Raw genomic sequence first — 16,342 nt, forward strand, 5'->3', positions numbered from 1 at the left:
CCCGTAGCATTCACGAAGGAAAGCAGTTCCACCACTCTGCAGTTAGCGATCTCTCTGAGGTCTTAAGAGAATGGTTTACTTAGTTTCCATGGCTTGGCTTTAGCTACAAAGTTCGTGAGGCTACTAAGTAGTGTGAGTAGATTCCATCCTTAACAGTTGTCAGCAGCATACAGACTGTGCCCACTAAGGAAATGCCAAGACCAGCGCCCCGGCTGGCCAGTCTGTCAGCTCGCTCATTCCGCTCTGAATCTAAGCCTGTTCAGAATGTTTTTGCACTGCCCCACCAGCCTGAAGCATGTCGCCGGTGAGAACAAGGCCTTAATGACTTGAGTGTCGGTTAGAATGGCTAGGTTACACTTGAGTCTCGGATCATGCTTCAGCCATCGACAGGCTTCTGGTATCGGTGAAGAATACCCCACCGGTCTTCCGATCTGCTCTGGTTGGAAAGTCCACAGCAAAATTTCTCGTGGAGTTCAGCTTGTGTGTGGCACAGGCGGTGGGAAATGCCAAGACTTTCCGAGGTATAGGGATATATAGGATAAAATCAGATATTTTGGAAATGTGATTGACGATGTAGTTGCGCCAACGAGGGGTGTAAGTAGGATCCGGAGGAAACAAGAGGGACATCTCATCCTAGAACTGAAAAGGTCCGAAGAGAGTAAAGTCGAAGGCTTCCGTAGACAAGGCAAAAATTTACTTAGAGAAAGTACTGCCATGGGTGCTCAAAAGCATGAGATCGCTATACAGTGCAAGGACCTAGGTGAGGTCACTTCTAAGGCGGAAATCTGCACTGCCTTAGCGGAGCAGCTCAAGCTGAACTACTTGCAGGAGGCATCCATTGTAAGCCTTAGAAAGGCGATTGGAGGTACACAGACAGCGACCATCCGGTTGTCAACAGAAGTAAAGCGTAAGCTGCTAGATGTCGGGAAAGTCCGTATTGGATGGGTAGTCTGTCGCCTTAGAGAGCAAATCTTATTGATGAGATGCTTCAAGTGTTTCTCGTACGGACATCTAGCCAGAGTGTGCACAAGTGAGGTTGATTGGTCTGACCGATGCAGACGTTGGGGTGAAACAGGTCACATTACTCGGAATTGTAACAAGGACCATAAATGCATGTTGTGTGATGAAAAGGAGGGCCTGGACAGCGGGCATATTACCAAAAGCGGCAAGTGTCCCGAATTCAAAAAGGCGCTAAGTGAAGTGAGAAAATAAGGTTGGTCTAGACCAACCTCAATCAGGGGCGCGTAAGATCTGCTCTCGCGTAGCATCCACGAAGCGAACCCACTAGAAACCTTAACAATAATATATGGGTAGCCGATCAAACAGAGAGGGCGGCCTTGTGGGAATACAGGAATGTAGGAGGCAGTCCACAAGTGTATTGTATACTTACCAGAAAGGGGGTCTGGTTCGGTTGTGGATCTTACTTTTGGTAATCCTTCACAAGCTCGCGATATGTACTGCAACGTCAGTGAACAATACACCCATAGTGATCACCAGGCAATAGTCTTTGACCTGAAGAGCTAGTCAAGTGGTTGGAAATCTGCTCGTTCAAAAATGAGGAGAACGTCAGGTTGGTCTGCGAAAGCAATTGACAAGCAAACATTCATAGACGCGTGGTTCGAACAGGACACTATACAAGGTACAGCCTCAGAAAGAACCCTCCATATCACGGAGTGTATCGCGAAGGCATGCGACTCATTGATGCCGAGACATTATACTTTCCCCATTGGCCTGCTGCTGGAATAGTGAATTGCCAGATCTTCGGTCGGCGTGTCATCGGACCAAACGAGTTGCTCAGAGAGCAGTGGGTAGGATTGACCAGGAGGTGAAACAGCGAGCTTACAAGGAAACCCGAAGAGACCTGAAGCTGGCTATACAGCGAATCAAAAGGAACTGCTTCAAGCAACTCTGCTCAGAGGCGGATATAGACTTATGGTGAAGCGCCTACAGGATTATGATGTATAGAATTAGAGGTCAGGCAACTCCACAAATTACATGTCCCGATCTCCTTCTGCAAATCGTTTAGGGTTGGTTCCCTCAGGAGAGCACAAGTGTTTACAGTCTACAGACATCTTTAAATGCAGCTGTAATAACCCGAGTAACGAAGGAAGAAGCTCTGGAGATTTGCAGTAGGATGGAAGACAACAAAGCGCCCGGCATCGACGGTATACCAAACAAAGCCCTCAAGCTGACCGTTGAGTCGTAAAGTTGTTTGAAGCATGCTTGGCGAATGCGATCTTTCCTGAGACATGGAAAAAACAAAAGTTAGTGTTGTTGCCTAAACCTGGGAAGCTTCCTGATGAACCATCTTCCTACAGGCCTATATGTTTATTGGACACTGTGGGGAAAATGTTGGAGAAAATAATCTATAATAGATTGCTCCCGGCTGTAGAAAGTCCTGGAGGCTTATTAACGGTAGACGCCATCAAACTGGTCACTGGTATAGCTGAAAATGCACGGAAGGGGTGGCACTAGCAAGTATTGTGCTATGAATACCCTTGACGTGCAAAATGCGTTCAACTTTGTCAGTTGGAACCTTATAAGGAGGTCATTAGCGGCGACTGGTGTACCCAGTTACTTAACTGCGCTAGACGACAGCTATCTAACATATAGAAGGCTCTGATACGACACAGACAATGGCACCAAAGAATACATTGTCTACGCGGGTGTTCCATAGAGCTCTGTGCTAGGACCGCTATTGTGGGACATCATATAAAATGATGTCCTCTAGGTCTCAGTTGCTAGCGAGGCCACAATAGTGGGTTACGCCGATGACATAGCGGTGATTGTTGTTGCAAAAGATCTGGTGGATGTGGAATTATATTCATCGTCGGTGCTTATCACGAAGCGGCGTAAGGAAACCATTGTCTGTATCAGAATGGGGAAGTATATCATCGCTTTAAACCCAGCAATTACATACCTTGGAGTGATGATAGATGTGAGGCTGAATTTCAAGCACTACTTACAAAATGTTTGCACCAAGGCGTTCAATATTAGCATGGCCCTGGCAAAGATGAAGCTGCCTATGTAATAACCGAAATGATGCCGATCGACACTTTGGCCGATAAGATGGCCCATATTTATGATGGACCCGGTTCTAGATTCGCTGAGGAAAGTAAGAGTCTAGGGGAGACATTAGGATGAACAGTAACAGCAGAAAATGTTATTGAAAAAATGCTTGCATGCCAGGAGAGCTGGAATGCTGCGAACGGCATGGTAGGGAGGATTCAGTGCAGATTAAGAGAGGCAGAGGAGGCGAGAAAGGCGCAGTTGCGAATGCAAACGATGGGGGAAGGGAAAGGCGAGAGTACCACCCCGCGACGAAATACTTTATGGTAGTTCCGCGGGAAGAGGATAGGAATTAGGGGGTGGTTTCATTGGGTAAAAATCCTACACACTGGAACAAGTGTACGAGTGTCTTTAGAAGATTTCCCTCTCCGGAAAAAAAAAAGAAAAAAAGACAGACAGACTGACGAACAGACAGTAATTCGATTTTAATATGGTTTTGTTTCACACAAAACCTTAAAAAAGAGGTTGAGTGAAATATTAGTAAGTTAAAATTGAAGATATTCAAGAGAAAGGGATGTGATTAGCTATTGTCGTTGCAATACTCTAAACTACGAAGAAGAGGACAATATTATTGGGTGGGTGGACGCGCCGGTTCTGTCAAGAAATATTTCTAAATTTTACGCCGCTAGCACACTGTTCTGTCTTTGGTGTGAAATAAAATCCTATTAAACTCGGCTTACTGTCTTTCTTTCTTTTTTTTATTTTTATTTTTTTATGGTTGAAAGTGAAAATCTTAGAAAGACACTGCTGCGCCAGATTGGAGCAGTGTGTGAGTCTCTAACCCACTAAAACCACCCCCACTTTTACCTTCTTCTCCCGCGTAGCGTAGCTGCGGCCATACTTTTATACTGATTTGCAAAAAGTCTTCCTCTTCTCCGCACAAAATCGTGGACAGTAGAACAGAACATACTCCGGATCATCAGGTGTGCAACCACGTTTAGAGCAAAAGCGATAATCATCTAATCTGAATCGATGCAGGTACTTCCCGTAATTTCCGGTAATCTCGCCGTGCTGTCGCTGAAGTCACTCCTCGACACGGGAAATCAGAATTTGAGCCCAGCGACCTCCCAACGAGTCACCTCTCCGCTCCTGCCACTTTTCCAGCGACTCTCGGCCTGCCGCCTTTCGGTATTCTGTATCCTTTTCAGGTAAAATTCACGCCTTTTCTCATAGAGACAACGTTCCTTACTTCCCAGAATGTCCATCGGGACAATTCCCATAATAACGCACACTACCTCGCTTGAGATTGTTCTGAAGGTGCTGCACACAGTTAGGGCCACTAAGCGATAAGCTCCCTCCCCTTATTGCTTTCATGCACTAGTGCTTCGAACCATACCCCATCTTCAGCTGTATCTTGAGCTTCCAATGTGAGTCACCATCCACTAAAGATACTGATATTTGCCACTTTCTTACAGACAAAGTCCAAGTGTCCCTGGAAATTGATCTTCGCATCAGTCATCACTCCCAAATATTTTTTAGTGGCTTTGAAGTCATAACTAACACAAAAACTAATCGTAATCCTTTTCCTATGGTTGATCATCAAGACCGCCCTCGTCTTTTGTTCCGCAAAGTCAAGCTGAACCATCTCCAGTCACGCTTTCATGGCGCTAATCGTTTCGTTAACATATATTTCAAAATCTTCAGATTGTTTCGCGACGAGAACCATGGCTAGATCATCTTCGAAATTGATTATGGCACTAAACCATGGGATACTTCTTCCGAGAGCTAACTTTCGAGAGTCTTGGTCAAATAACTAGGGACACCCGTTTTAGCTAATGAGCCTCTTATCCGTCCAATTTTGCCATGACACAATATTTATTGGAAGACATCGCATTTCGAGCCAGCCAACCACGTATACAGCGTCGATCGCTCAATGAGCTTCACGAAAACTAAACTGTCGCTCCGATAGACCATCCCTATATTCTACGATAAGGAGAAGTCTATTGTAGATGATCCTTTCGAACATTTTTCCTATCGTGTCCATAAGGCAAATCGTACTTTATAATGACTGTTTCGGTTGCTTATTAGGATTCTTCGGGAGCAACCCTAGTTTTTGGCTCTTTTACCGAGCGGAGAAAACTCCTTTTACTGTGCATATTTCAAAAACCGAATTAAGTCTGGTCTTAACAGGGTTCTATTAGAAACTTCAGTTTTATTATCGCTGGTACTTCGGCAAATCTCTTCAAGTTTCTCCTGAGTTACCGCAGATGTAATGAAGACGTCTAACGCTTGCTCAAAATTTTTTGCGTTCCCTTTTATGCGGGGGGGAAAGTGATATATATCGAACAAAAGATGCAGGAAAGTTAATTTTGATGTTCGTCCTCTCATCTTCCTCATAACAACTCTGTACCCCTATCCTATATCCCTCCGCGTAGAATTCCTTGAAGCACTATAGCCTGCTTAACTCTACCTCGAAGGTTCACGTGAACTTCCATTTCCCGTGGAACTCTGGTCATCCTTAAAGTCGTCGGCAGATAGATCCTTCTTGCTCAAAAGCATGCCGCCCACATCTCCGCGATTTTTTTATTCCACTAATAGTTTGAGAAACCGGAAGCTGGACGCTTCAGGTATGAGCCATTATCTGTCTCATACATAAAAAGGGAGATATCACACAGCACAGTGCTGCAATTATAGAGGTATCACGTTGCTGAGTAACATCTATAAGATATTCTCCGCTATCTTGCTAGGCCGGATAGCCCCATACGCCCAAAACATTATTGGCCCATACCAAAGAGGTTTCACTCCAGGCAAATCAGCAACAGATCAGATTTTCTCATCGACTTTAAAGCTGCCTATAATAGCATAGTCAGGGTAAAACTGTACACGGCCATGAAAGAATTCAGTATCCCGACGAAATTGATAAGACTGACTAGGCTGACCCTGACCAATGTGCGAGGCCAGATAAACGCAGCAGGATCACTCTCAAGACCATTTGACATCAACAACGGTCTACGACAAGGGGATGCCCTATCATGCGTCCTCTTTAACCTGAACCTCGAGAAAGTAATCCGTGATGCTGAGGTAAATGCAAGAGGTACGATCCTCTTTAAGTCCACCCAACTACTGGCCTATGCTGACGATGTCGACGTCATGGGAAGAACCACCCGAGACGTACAAACTGCCTTCATCCAGATCGAGCAGGCGGCGCGAGATCTTGGGCTGCACATCAATGAAGGCAAGACAAAATATATGGTGGCATCATCAGCACCGAAGAGGAATCAACCAACAACATCAAACCGCACTGGTCAAACACAAACACGAAGAAGAATAAAGATAGGAGAATACAACTTTGAGACCGTTGACAATTTCTCCTATCTAGGGTCGAAAATCACAACCGATAACAGCTACGATGATGAAATCCGCGCACGGTTGTTGTCAGCCAACAGAGTCTATTTCAGCTTACAAAAACTGTTCCGCTCGAAACGTCTCACCATAGAGTCAAAGCTCTTATTATACAAGACTATGATCTTGCCAGTCCTCATGTATTCCTCGGAAACTTGGGTTCTTAGCAAGAAGAATTGCAAACTCTTGGCCGCGTTTGAGAGAAGAATCCTCCGAAGAATTCTTGGTCCCCTACATGAGGATAGACGATTCCGTAGCCTACACAATGACGAAATCTATGAGCGATACCATGACCATCCGGTTGTGGATAAAATCCGGCGCAATAGGTTACGTATGGATGAGGATGATCCAGCCCGGAAAGTCTATAAGGGCATATCAATGGTAGAAAAAGAAGACGAGGCAGACTCTGCCCAAGATGGAGCGATGGCGTAGGCCAGGACGCCAGACAGCTTTTGGGGATATCGAATTGGTGGACCTCGGCGCAAAACCAGTAGGTAGCGTTCCAGAGGTCCGGCACTAGGATGGATCCCTGTGCTACCCCCGACGTAACCTCCGTCCTCCTCTGACCCCTCCGTCGCAGTCCTTGATATCATAATTTCTCCACTGATGAAACCGGGGTACGTCTCTCCCCCCGCAGGAATTTAACTTCGTAAACATGAATCCCAAAAGCAATATGGCTCAGAAGAAGGACCCTAGAACAATCATAGATCCATATTCCTCATCCATAAACAGCCCAACACACACCCGAGCTTGACTCAGAAAAAAGAACACCTAATGCTGAAAGGTTACTTTCCGAAAGCCACCAACCGAACGAGATGTTTTATGATTTTGAAATCCCATGGAAAGGCTACCCAGAACTAGTAGGGTGGTGGACGGGCTCAAACAGGATTCGCGAGGGTGAAAGTACTCTTTGACAGCCCCGAGAATGCAAACATTTTTGTCTACAACTTTTAAGTCAAAATGCTCCTTCTAATACCTTTCATATCACGGAACTTCGTCTACCTATTCGGAATTATCAAAAGAGTTCCTAACCTTCGAAGAGGACGAGACCCTCACGAATGCCCTAAGGCCTAAAAAGGAGGAACCTTGAGAACCCGCAAGAATACATAACTTTCACCACTGGGAAACTGTTTTTTTCCGAAATTCAGCTTCAGGAACATATCGTCTTCGGGGACATCCGGATCATCGTGAAATACGTTATACTAAAACCCAAGCAATACTATAAATGTAGATGTCTGGGCCACACCACAAAAATCTGCAAGTCTACCATAATACTGAAAGATGTTTAAGCTACGGCAAAGAGGACAAATGTGAGTAGGTCTGACAAGGGACGTCTTGTCTCTTATGCAAGAGACCTGAACACAACTCTACGGATCACGCAAGAACTTTTCAGATCGACTCCGCTAGCGGCCATTCAAAACGTCACCATAGGAGAAGCCAGCAAAATTTTTTCCATCTCTTTCGAGGACCATAATTCAGGCGAATTCGCAGACTGGAAACATATGAAGAACGCTCAAGCCAATGCCAATGGTACGGATCCTACAATACAACATTCAGAGCTGAACAGTAAATCGTCTTTAAAATTCTATGTTAACCCTAATAACGTTGACATCGTAACGCTGCAAGAAGCTTTCCACCTAAACGTAAACTCCCCACATAAATGGATTTCAGGATACAACATAATAGGCAATTCCACATAGATGGGTATGGTTCAGTTGCTATTGTTTTCAGCAGTGATATCGGGTTTCAAAAAATCAAATACCACACTGATGTGGACATAATTATTGCAGAAACAACAAATCTAAATTCTTACCTGACAATAGTTTCGAACTATTTCCATCCATTTACTAACTGGAATGTTTTCAGCGCCGAACTCAATAGACTAACCAATTTCTTAGATATCAGACAATATATCATACTACCCCCGCTAAATTCACTGAAAATCCATCAACTCCCGTGAACGTCGCTCCCTAGAAGAAAATGTTTGTTTTAAACCTACCTTCTTCAAATATCTAGCTGGATCGAATCCTGTCGACTTTATCCCTGGCAGAACCCTCTCTCAAAATCAATCTCGACCAACTGGCTCTGGGACGCTCTAGAGAAAGAGATCTCAAATAGCCACCACTGGCCAATCTTCATCCAAATCAACGCGACTAGAATCGGATACTCTCACCTCCATCATAGGCTTTCTACAATCACCCTTCCCACTGGTATTGAAAACACATCTGAAAATATAAGAAATCAAATCTAACTTTCAACTTTTAAATTAAATGACAGGGGCTTCATCTAGGAACCCCAGTAGAGTGCGGACTTAAAAACTCACTTTCGAACAAAGCAGCTTGCTTTCATGAACTTTCAGAATTGCTTAGACTTCGTTGAGGCAAGATGCAATTGGACTCGCGTAGTTAAGACGACCAACAGGGCTTCGTGACACTCCTCAAAGTGTTTTGGGGACAGATTAACCGCCTCAAAAAGCTCCAGGATCATAAGGAATACCTAGATGCCTGGGACGACACGGAGCGTCTCTACTTCTTGAACCTCGTGAAAACTATTATATTACAACACCGATTTCGATCTTTTTTCTCAACTCAACCTTTCTCCACCAGTGAGTTGTATGATGTCCTTTTTAATCACAAACAGCGGTCTGCCCATAGCATGGATAAAATCATGTGCACTTACGTCCAATGCGTGAGCCCTGCAACGCTGAATGAGAGTTAGTTCAAACAGACCACTCCGGAGGACTGGTCTGAAGTCAAACTAACTTTTTTTCACGTTCAATTTCGCACCAGTGATTTGAATATTTGCACAGCTAAAATCAGATTTATCTAAACTTCAATATTACAAGCAAATTTTTAGATACAAAGACTTTTCATGTAATTGAGGTGTAGTCTTATTGTAGGCTCATATTCTATGTAGTGAAAAGTTTGACGCAAGGCTTTGCCTAGTGTAATAAACACGGTGAGGGGATATTATTATGATGGTTGGAAATATTTATCTTTTTTAGGTACAGAACACTGCATATTGTGAATATGATGTGATAATAAAATTATTCAATTTTGAGCCCTAAACATGGAAAGCTCCTTTATTCTCCAGGAAGGGGAATATCGATTCGCATGCCCTTATTAACCGGGGATTCAAGTACATATCCTGTTTAAATTGGCTTCCAGTCTCGTCATCCTTCACGAAATTCTCCATATTGGCGTTCTCATTCGGGTCCAGAAGTGCCATAGGCATGACACCGGTGCTGACAGAAATACCTGAAATTGCAGAAAGGAAGCATATAGGATCGTCCTAAACTATCGTATTCAAGTGGAGGTGTATTACCAAAGTAACATTTTTTCACAAGGGCAACGTGTAGATCTATGAGAGTGGGCGGCGCTTTAGGATATTTGAGAAGCTTCAAATTTTTCACCAATTCTCTGTAGTAATATTTTATCATAAAATCAAACTCCTTAACTTTAATGGAATATTCAGTAGACGACAGAATGAAATACATCAGATCTTGCACCGGAGAACCATATCTTGACATCTGATAATCAACAAACAATACTTCCGTTGGTAGACCCTTTTCATCGTGTTGGAACATTATATTGTTGACCCATAGATCTCCGTGTAAAATCACATTAAATTCATCTGGTTTCGGAGTATATACATCTGTAAAGAGGTCCCCTATCCTGTTCACCATTCCTTCCTGCAAATCGTCATTGGATTATTTTGCAGTTTCACGATTTTTTATCTCAAACATTATCTTCTATCTATCAAAAAACATAAAAAACAACGACTTACAATCCGATCAACATACTCCTGACAAGTCTTCCACATTCGCAAATGCTTGACGATATTTCCCCACAACATGGGCTGAATCGCTCGGAAAAAGCTGAACGCCTCCTCACTGGAGATTGAGGATAATAATTGCTTCGCAGAAGAATCGCTTTTCTCTAAAACACAGGCAGAGGCAGCATGAAACTGGGCCAATTTCGATAAAACTGCTTTGGCATGTTGCATATCCATTCCATTGAGTCGATCTGCGTTGGTGAATTTTCGCGCTCCCAAGTCTTCCATAATCAGCATTTCAAGATGATCTACTGTCTTCCAACATTTTGGACCAAAAATAATCTTGATATCATTTTCTTGGAAAATCTCCTCCAATTTGGGGATAACCTTTCCATACATTGCAGCCTCTTTTGGGAAAATGACTAAACATCTTTTCATTTGGATATTTGGGTCGTTGGGTGGTACCATTTTAGCAATGTAATTGACTTGAGTTTCGGTTCCATCTGGAAGTTAAAAATGGGTCCTTATGGTATTAGAGAGGAAAAATTTGTAAGAGAAAAACACTGAAGGAATCCTCAATTCATACCTTCCTTTTCAACTTCAACAGTGATGCGATATAACGAGCATGCATAATTTTCACCTGCACCTGAGGTGTTTGCTACTGTAAACTTTTTAATAGTGCACTTTCCGAATTGCTTTTCCAGGATATCATGGAACAGCTCCTCAGTTACCAGCTTGATTCCCTCGTCGACTACATTACCAGCCATTTTATCTATAATGTTAAAGTAGATTTGATTGATTTCTTATCAATGATAACTTAAAGATAGAGATGGATTAAAATTAGGTCAATTTCCTCCTGTGAATCTGTTTGTGCTGGTAAACAAAAAGCAGTCAAGTTAAGATGTGGCCGCAAATGGTGAAATCTGGGCACCAAACGAGCCCCAGTTTATACCAGCTTGTTCTCGGCAAAAAGGGGCTCTGTCGAGATCGACTTACATTTCCTGATAAAACTGAGCCTAGACAGACAGATTCTCCACTTACTCAATTGGGAACCAATTTTATTGGGACCCAGTCCTTAATGTACGAGACACAACCCACGGGCTGTGCCAAGGTTGAGGGAAAAGGATCGTTCCGGGCACCTACGGCTAAATGGAAACTCAAGCGGCAGCAGTCCTCGGATGATCCCAACTTTTCGACATAAAAGGCAGCAAAGAGAACTTGCCCGGCAACAGCTAGGCCTTCATTTGCAGCCAAGGCTATCGAAACAGACGGATGGGTCTTGTATGACGACTCTAACCCACCCGGTTACGATACTGACCAATGCGAACAGCTTAGGGAGAAACTCCTCCTAGCTGTAAGAACTGAATCTTCACAAGGCATTAACCTTTACTTTGAGTCGGTAGGTGTATACCGTAAAATGTTACGGCTAAACTCTCCCGACGAAGACACGAACGAGTGGTTCAGGCAGCACTACTCCTTCCTCAACGATGTGTGGGAGAGAGCGCGACTAACTCTGAAAAGGGTCTCTGAGCTGCCATCGTAGGAAAAATGCTTCCACTGGCTTCCATAAGAGGAGCGGAATAGTGCTGGTGTTCTGGAAAAACTTGGTGTGCAGAATAACCTCAAAACTTCCTTTGGATGTTGCTAGGCAGCAAAACAGGAGAGATAGCCGATAGGCCGGGAACTTTTCTCACTATCGGCGTTCCAGAACCCGATGTGAAGAAGGTTCGGGAGCAATCAGACTGCGGGCTCTACTACAGGCTAGGGACCGTCACATTACATTACAACAACATTTACATTACAACTGTCGGCTCCTAAAACCATTGAAGTGGACGTGCAGCCCTCATCATCTTCATCTGAAGTGTAGATGAGGTGCCATATTTCCCAAATATATTTGCAGCATTGTAAGGCGACGACTGCACTTATTAGTTGTCGGATCAATAGCTGCAAGACATTTAACTACCTCGTACAAGAAACGTTGGTTATTGGTGGGGTAGTCAGGGGCCTAAACTTCCAACATGCTGACCTGTAGTATGCCAATTGAAGTGATCGACCCCGGTCCTGCATGGTAGTCTCAAAAAACTTCCAGGGTAATTTGGTTAACGACCTATGCAATGGTGACACCACCTCGGCTAAACTAACCATAAAAAGTCAACAGGGAGATAAAGAGATGCAGACCACGAGTGGGTGGATGTGGATCCATGCCCATTATGAAATCCGCTGAAGACAGATTGGGCGACGTATAACATAGAACTGAGCGCCCGAGTCACGATCCTTGGGAAGCGCATCAAATCCATTGCTGGAATTGAGAAGACAACCCAAATGATCACAATTAGCATGAGAGAAGCTTTCGAAGAAAGCTGTCCACTCAAGATACCAAAGAAATGTAAAACACCATGGCGGTTTTGTCAAAACAGAGGAGAACGACTAGGATGCTTTAGAAAACGTGCTCCGAAGTATAATTCAGCCGCTGGCTGAAATCGCTATAAAGAGGCACAGAAGGCTCTAAGGAAGAGCATAAGATCGGCTAAACAATCATCATGGAGACGCTTTTGCGAAGAGACTAACTCTCTTGAGGCAACCTCAAACTCAAGAACGTAGCCAGAAGCTAGGTTATTTACGGTTTCAGAATGGGAGGTACACAGAAAGCGATGAAGAAACGGCAAACCATTTGCTTGAAGTGCACTTCCCGGCAGTATCCAAATTCAAATCTCGGGGCCTACAGGTGCATACATTCATACGGTTCATAAGGGATGCATACATTCCTACCACCACCAATCACCATAGGGAACGCGCATACCAGAAAGGCAAATCCTCGGAGACACCATTCACGGACATCGAAGGTGCCTTAAGTATGCCTCATTCGCGGCAATTTATGATGCGGCAAGACAGCATGAATTCGAACCGCTGTTAATCAGTTGGATATTTCATTCATTTAGAGGCTTGGTTCCCTAAGTATTACTGTTGCAATGAGTACTACGCCGACTGCGGCACTTGAACCTATTCTAAATCAACCCCCATTCCCTTGGAGGTGAAACGGAAAGCAGACAATAACGCTTAATGATTCGATACCATTGGAGGGTGGAAAGGCGGCCAAACATACGGTCATGCGTCTATCTGGAAATTCCTTGACAAACATCTGATAACTTTGATGCCGGTAGATCATATGGTTACCAGAGTCGTCTTTGAAAAGACATACACTGTCGTAATCACCAAAAGAGAACAATGGTTGATAAATGGCCATGAGTCTTTTTAGATTACAGACTTAATAATCTTCATCGACGGGTCACTCATGGAGGATGGATCGGGCGCAGGGGTCTTCTCGGGGAATCCGATTATGGAACTGGCCCGATCCCTCGGAAAAATGACGACCATACTCCAGGCGGACATATATCCCATTTCATTAGCAGCAGAAGAATGTCTGCGACAAAAATTGAGGGGTCGCATCATTATCAGCACTAAACAGTAACAATATATCAAACCAGTTGGTGGGGAGCTGTCACCAGGTGCTGCTAAAACTTGGTCGACTAAACGAAATCTTCCTGGTGTGGGTGCCAGAGCACTCAGACGTCGCTGCTAATGAGGAGGCTGACAGATTGGCTCGCTGAGGGTATCGATCCACAATGGTGGGGCCAGAACCAGCCAGGAATCCGGCCATCCACTGTCACGTCTACTCTCAAGGGTGAAATTGCAAGGATTCACGCAGCCGAGTGGATAAATTTAAACTCTTGTCGGCAAGCAAAAATCCTAGTGAGAGAACCTGGAACCGAGAGAAGGGCATTTTTGTTGTCCCTTAACAAGTGGGACATGAAAACCCTAGTAAGTCTTTTAACGAGACACTGCTCCTTAAACTATCATATGAAAAAGTTTGAGGTGGTGGTTTCGACTATGTGCAGCCAATGTGAGGAGGAAGAGGAGACGGCCCTGCACTTTTTATGCTCGGAGCTGCGGCTCCCCCCAGTAAACTAAACTAAAAGTCGACAGTTTCATTTTTGTATTATGTTCGCGGTACGACCAACTAAGGTTGTCGACGAAACCGTGGTTAACATCGAGGTAGGTGTAAAATTTTTGGATAACGACACTAAGGATGAAATTCGTTCGGGTATAAGCAAGATTATTTTATAATAACGCGCCGCCAAAAATTTGGCAAGCAATTTAAAAATAATACGGGAATTTTGTGATAAACCGCTATATTTTCCCAAGGCGGACAAGGGAAACAACGTCGTCGTAATAAACAAAGCTAAGTATGATCAGACTGTTGTTCGGAAAGTGGAAAGCGGAAACTAGTGCGATATTCCCGAGCATTAGGTGACTTCGAATGCCAAATCCTGCGCTTCCAAGAATCAGATGTCAACCGAAAATCCACCAGCAGAGGGACGAAATGCAAGAAATCATTGCAACTCACCGACATAAAACATGGCCAAGTGATTGGTCAATGAGTACCAGACCCTTGGAACGACGAGCAGAAGTATTCAGTGGCTAACTTCCATGAACTAATACAGAAGCTGCAACACATTGAGAGGATGGGTGACAACGAGGTGATGGTATCGTTCGACGTGAAGGCATTGTTTCCACACGCCAGTGAAAGAGTCAATTTTCGGACTCAAAAGATGGCTGAGCCAGTTTGGATCTGGCCCGGAATAGAGAAGAAAAATTCAAATTTATGCAAAACGTTCCAGGCTCTACATGAACGAAAACTATTTTACATTTCGGGATAGAATCTACAAAACCACATCGGATGTAGCGATATGAAATCCCCTCGTGCCGTTACTCACTAAAAGGTTCATGTCATCAATCGGAGAAGAATTTGAGTCAAGCGGAATAATGCCTAAAGTATGTTTAGGTATGTAGACGACATATTTGCGATTGTTAGAAGAGACGATATCGACATGGTCATCCCTTCGATAAACAAAATTCATCATAAAATCGAGTTTGCACTAGAGGTAGAAAAGGATAGTGCTCTACCCTTCCTTGACCTGAATATCATCAACTCTAGCAGCAAGCACGATTCACCGACTGATCACATACCCTCTTTCAGAATACGGCTTCAATAAGGAACGACAACACATTATTCACACCGCTATTAAGAGAGAAGCTGATCGGAAGAAAAATCAAGCAACACAATAGGCATGCCGATACAACACTATCTTCGCAGCATAAAGAAGCCACCACGAGCAGATAAGTATCCTGTATTCCTACGTATTCAACAACAAAAAGTTTCATCTGGAAGTTGTAGGTTCAAGTCGATCGTCCGCCTTGCGGAATTTACTGGGAAGCATCAAGCACCCTTTGGCAGTGGTGGAAAAAGCAGTATCTACCGAATAACGTGCAGCGATTGCAACAAGGTATATATAGGACAGACTAAACGCCTGATAACACTAGATTCAACGAACACATCAAGGAAATGGTAAGTAGTGTCCGGAAACAAAAGTCGTGCATAAGATCATCAGTTGCAGCGCACATAGTCGAAGAAGCTCATACCGTCCAACGGGAAAATCTTGAGCTCTTGAGTCATGCAAACTAAACGACAACCTTGGACGCTTGGGAAAGTTTAGAAAATTTGAGAGAAGACGCGACGCGAAGAACGCGAAGACGGCTATGAAAGGAAGAGGGATGGATAGCTTTAGTCTGAATGGCTGTACACCACCGCAGTATCTCAAGGGGTAGGTGAGGAAAGTGCACAAACTTTCCAGTCTTGCAGATTACTCACTGAGAAAGCTATCACTACACCTGGCAGTTAAGGATAAAATGCGTAACGGTACACTACAGGATCCGCCCGAAATTATTAACCTGATTTGACTTAGGTACTCATTCACAGCTGAGTCAACTGATATCCGACGTCAAATCACGGTACAAATTTCACTCCCACCAGTGAGATTTGAACCGCGATCTTCCGTACGACAGCCTTGTGCTCTAATTATTCACCTATCCGGACACCTAATAAATAAGCAAAAAATAAAACATACAAGCATTAAGATAATATTTCGTCTATTTTTTTTTCTTATTATTTTGCAGCGAATAAATCTAGCGCCGATTTCTTGAGCATTTTGTTTGCTCTTAGGAGGACAAATTGCAGCAAATTCAAAGGGCTAAAATGCCAAACTCTGAAAAGAAAAATTCTTATACAAACACAACAAATAATCTAGAATGAAGCTTG

At 43.8% G+C, this 16,342-nt stretch overlaps 2 protein-coding genes across 7 annotated transcripts in view; one reads left to right on the forward strand and one right to left on the reverse strand.

Moving 5' to 3' along the window:
- LOC119658958 overlaps positions 1 to 16,342 on the forward strand; it is a 113,296-nt gene that overhangs the window by 78,675 nt on the left and 18,279 nt on the right. The gene's annotated exons all lie outside the window — the stretch shown is intronic.
- LOC119658747 overlaps positions 1 to 16,342 on the reverse strand; it is a 58,991-nt gene that overhangs the window by 5,942 nt on the left and 36,707 nt on the right. For 2 of the 6 annotated variants that reach the window (XM_038066430.1, XM_038066425.1), the window contains 6 exons: positions 10,772 to 10,957; positions 10,198 to 10,688; positions 9,736 to 10,102; positions 8,735 to 9,668; positions 8,411 to 8,636; positions 8,225 to 8,347 (listed from right to left, as the gene is read on the reverse strand). In XM_038066430.1, coding sequence (XP_037922358.1) covers positions 9,475 to 9,668; positions 9,736 to 10,102; positions 10,198 to 10,688; positions 10,772 to 10,952 — 1,233 coding nt within the window. In that variant the 5' untranslated portion in view covers positions 10,953 to 10,957 and the 3' untranslated portion in view covers positions 8,225 to 8,347; positions 8,411 to 8,636; positions 8,735 to 9,474. Of the gene's footprint in view, positions 1 to 8,224; positions 8,382 to 8,410; positions 8,659 to 8,734; positions 9,669 to 9,735; positions 10,103 to 10,197; positions 10,689 to 10,771; positions 10,958 to 16,342 lie in introns of all 6 variants that reach the window. The other 4 variants (XM_038066427.1, XM_038066429.1, XM_038066428.1 and 1 more) reach the window with 4 other exon arrangements.

This window comes from Hermetia illucens, chromosome 6 (assembly GCF_905115235.1).
Source record: "Hermetia illucens chromosome 6, iHerIll2.2.curated.20191125, whole genome shotgun sequence".
Classification (NCBI taxonomy): domain Eukaryota; kingdom Metazoa; phylum Arthropoda; class Insecta; order Diptera; family Stratiomyidae; genus Hermetia; species Hermetia illucens.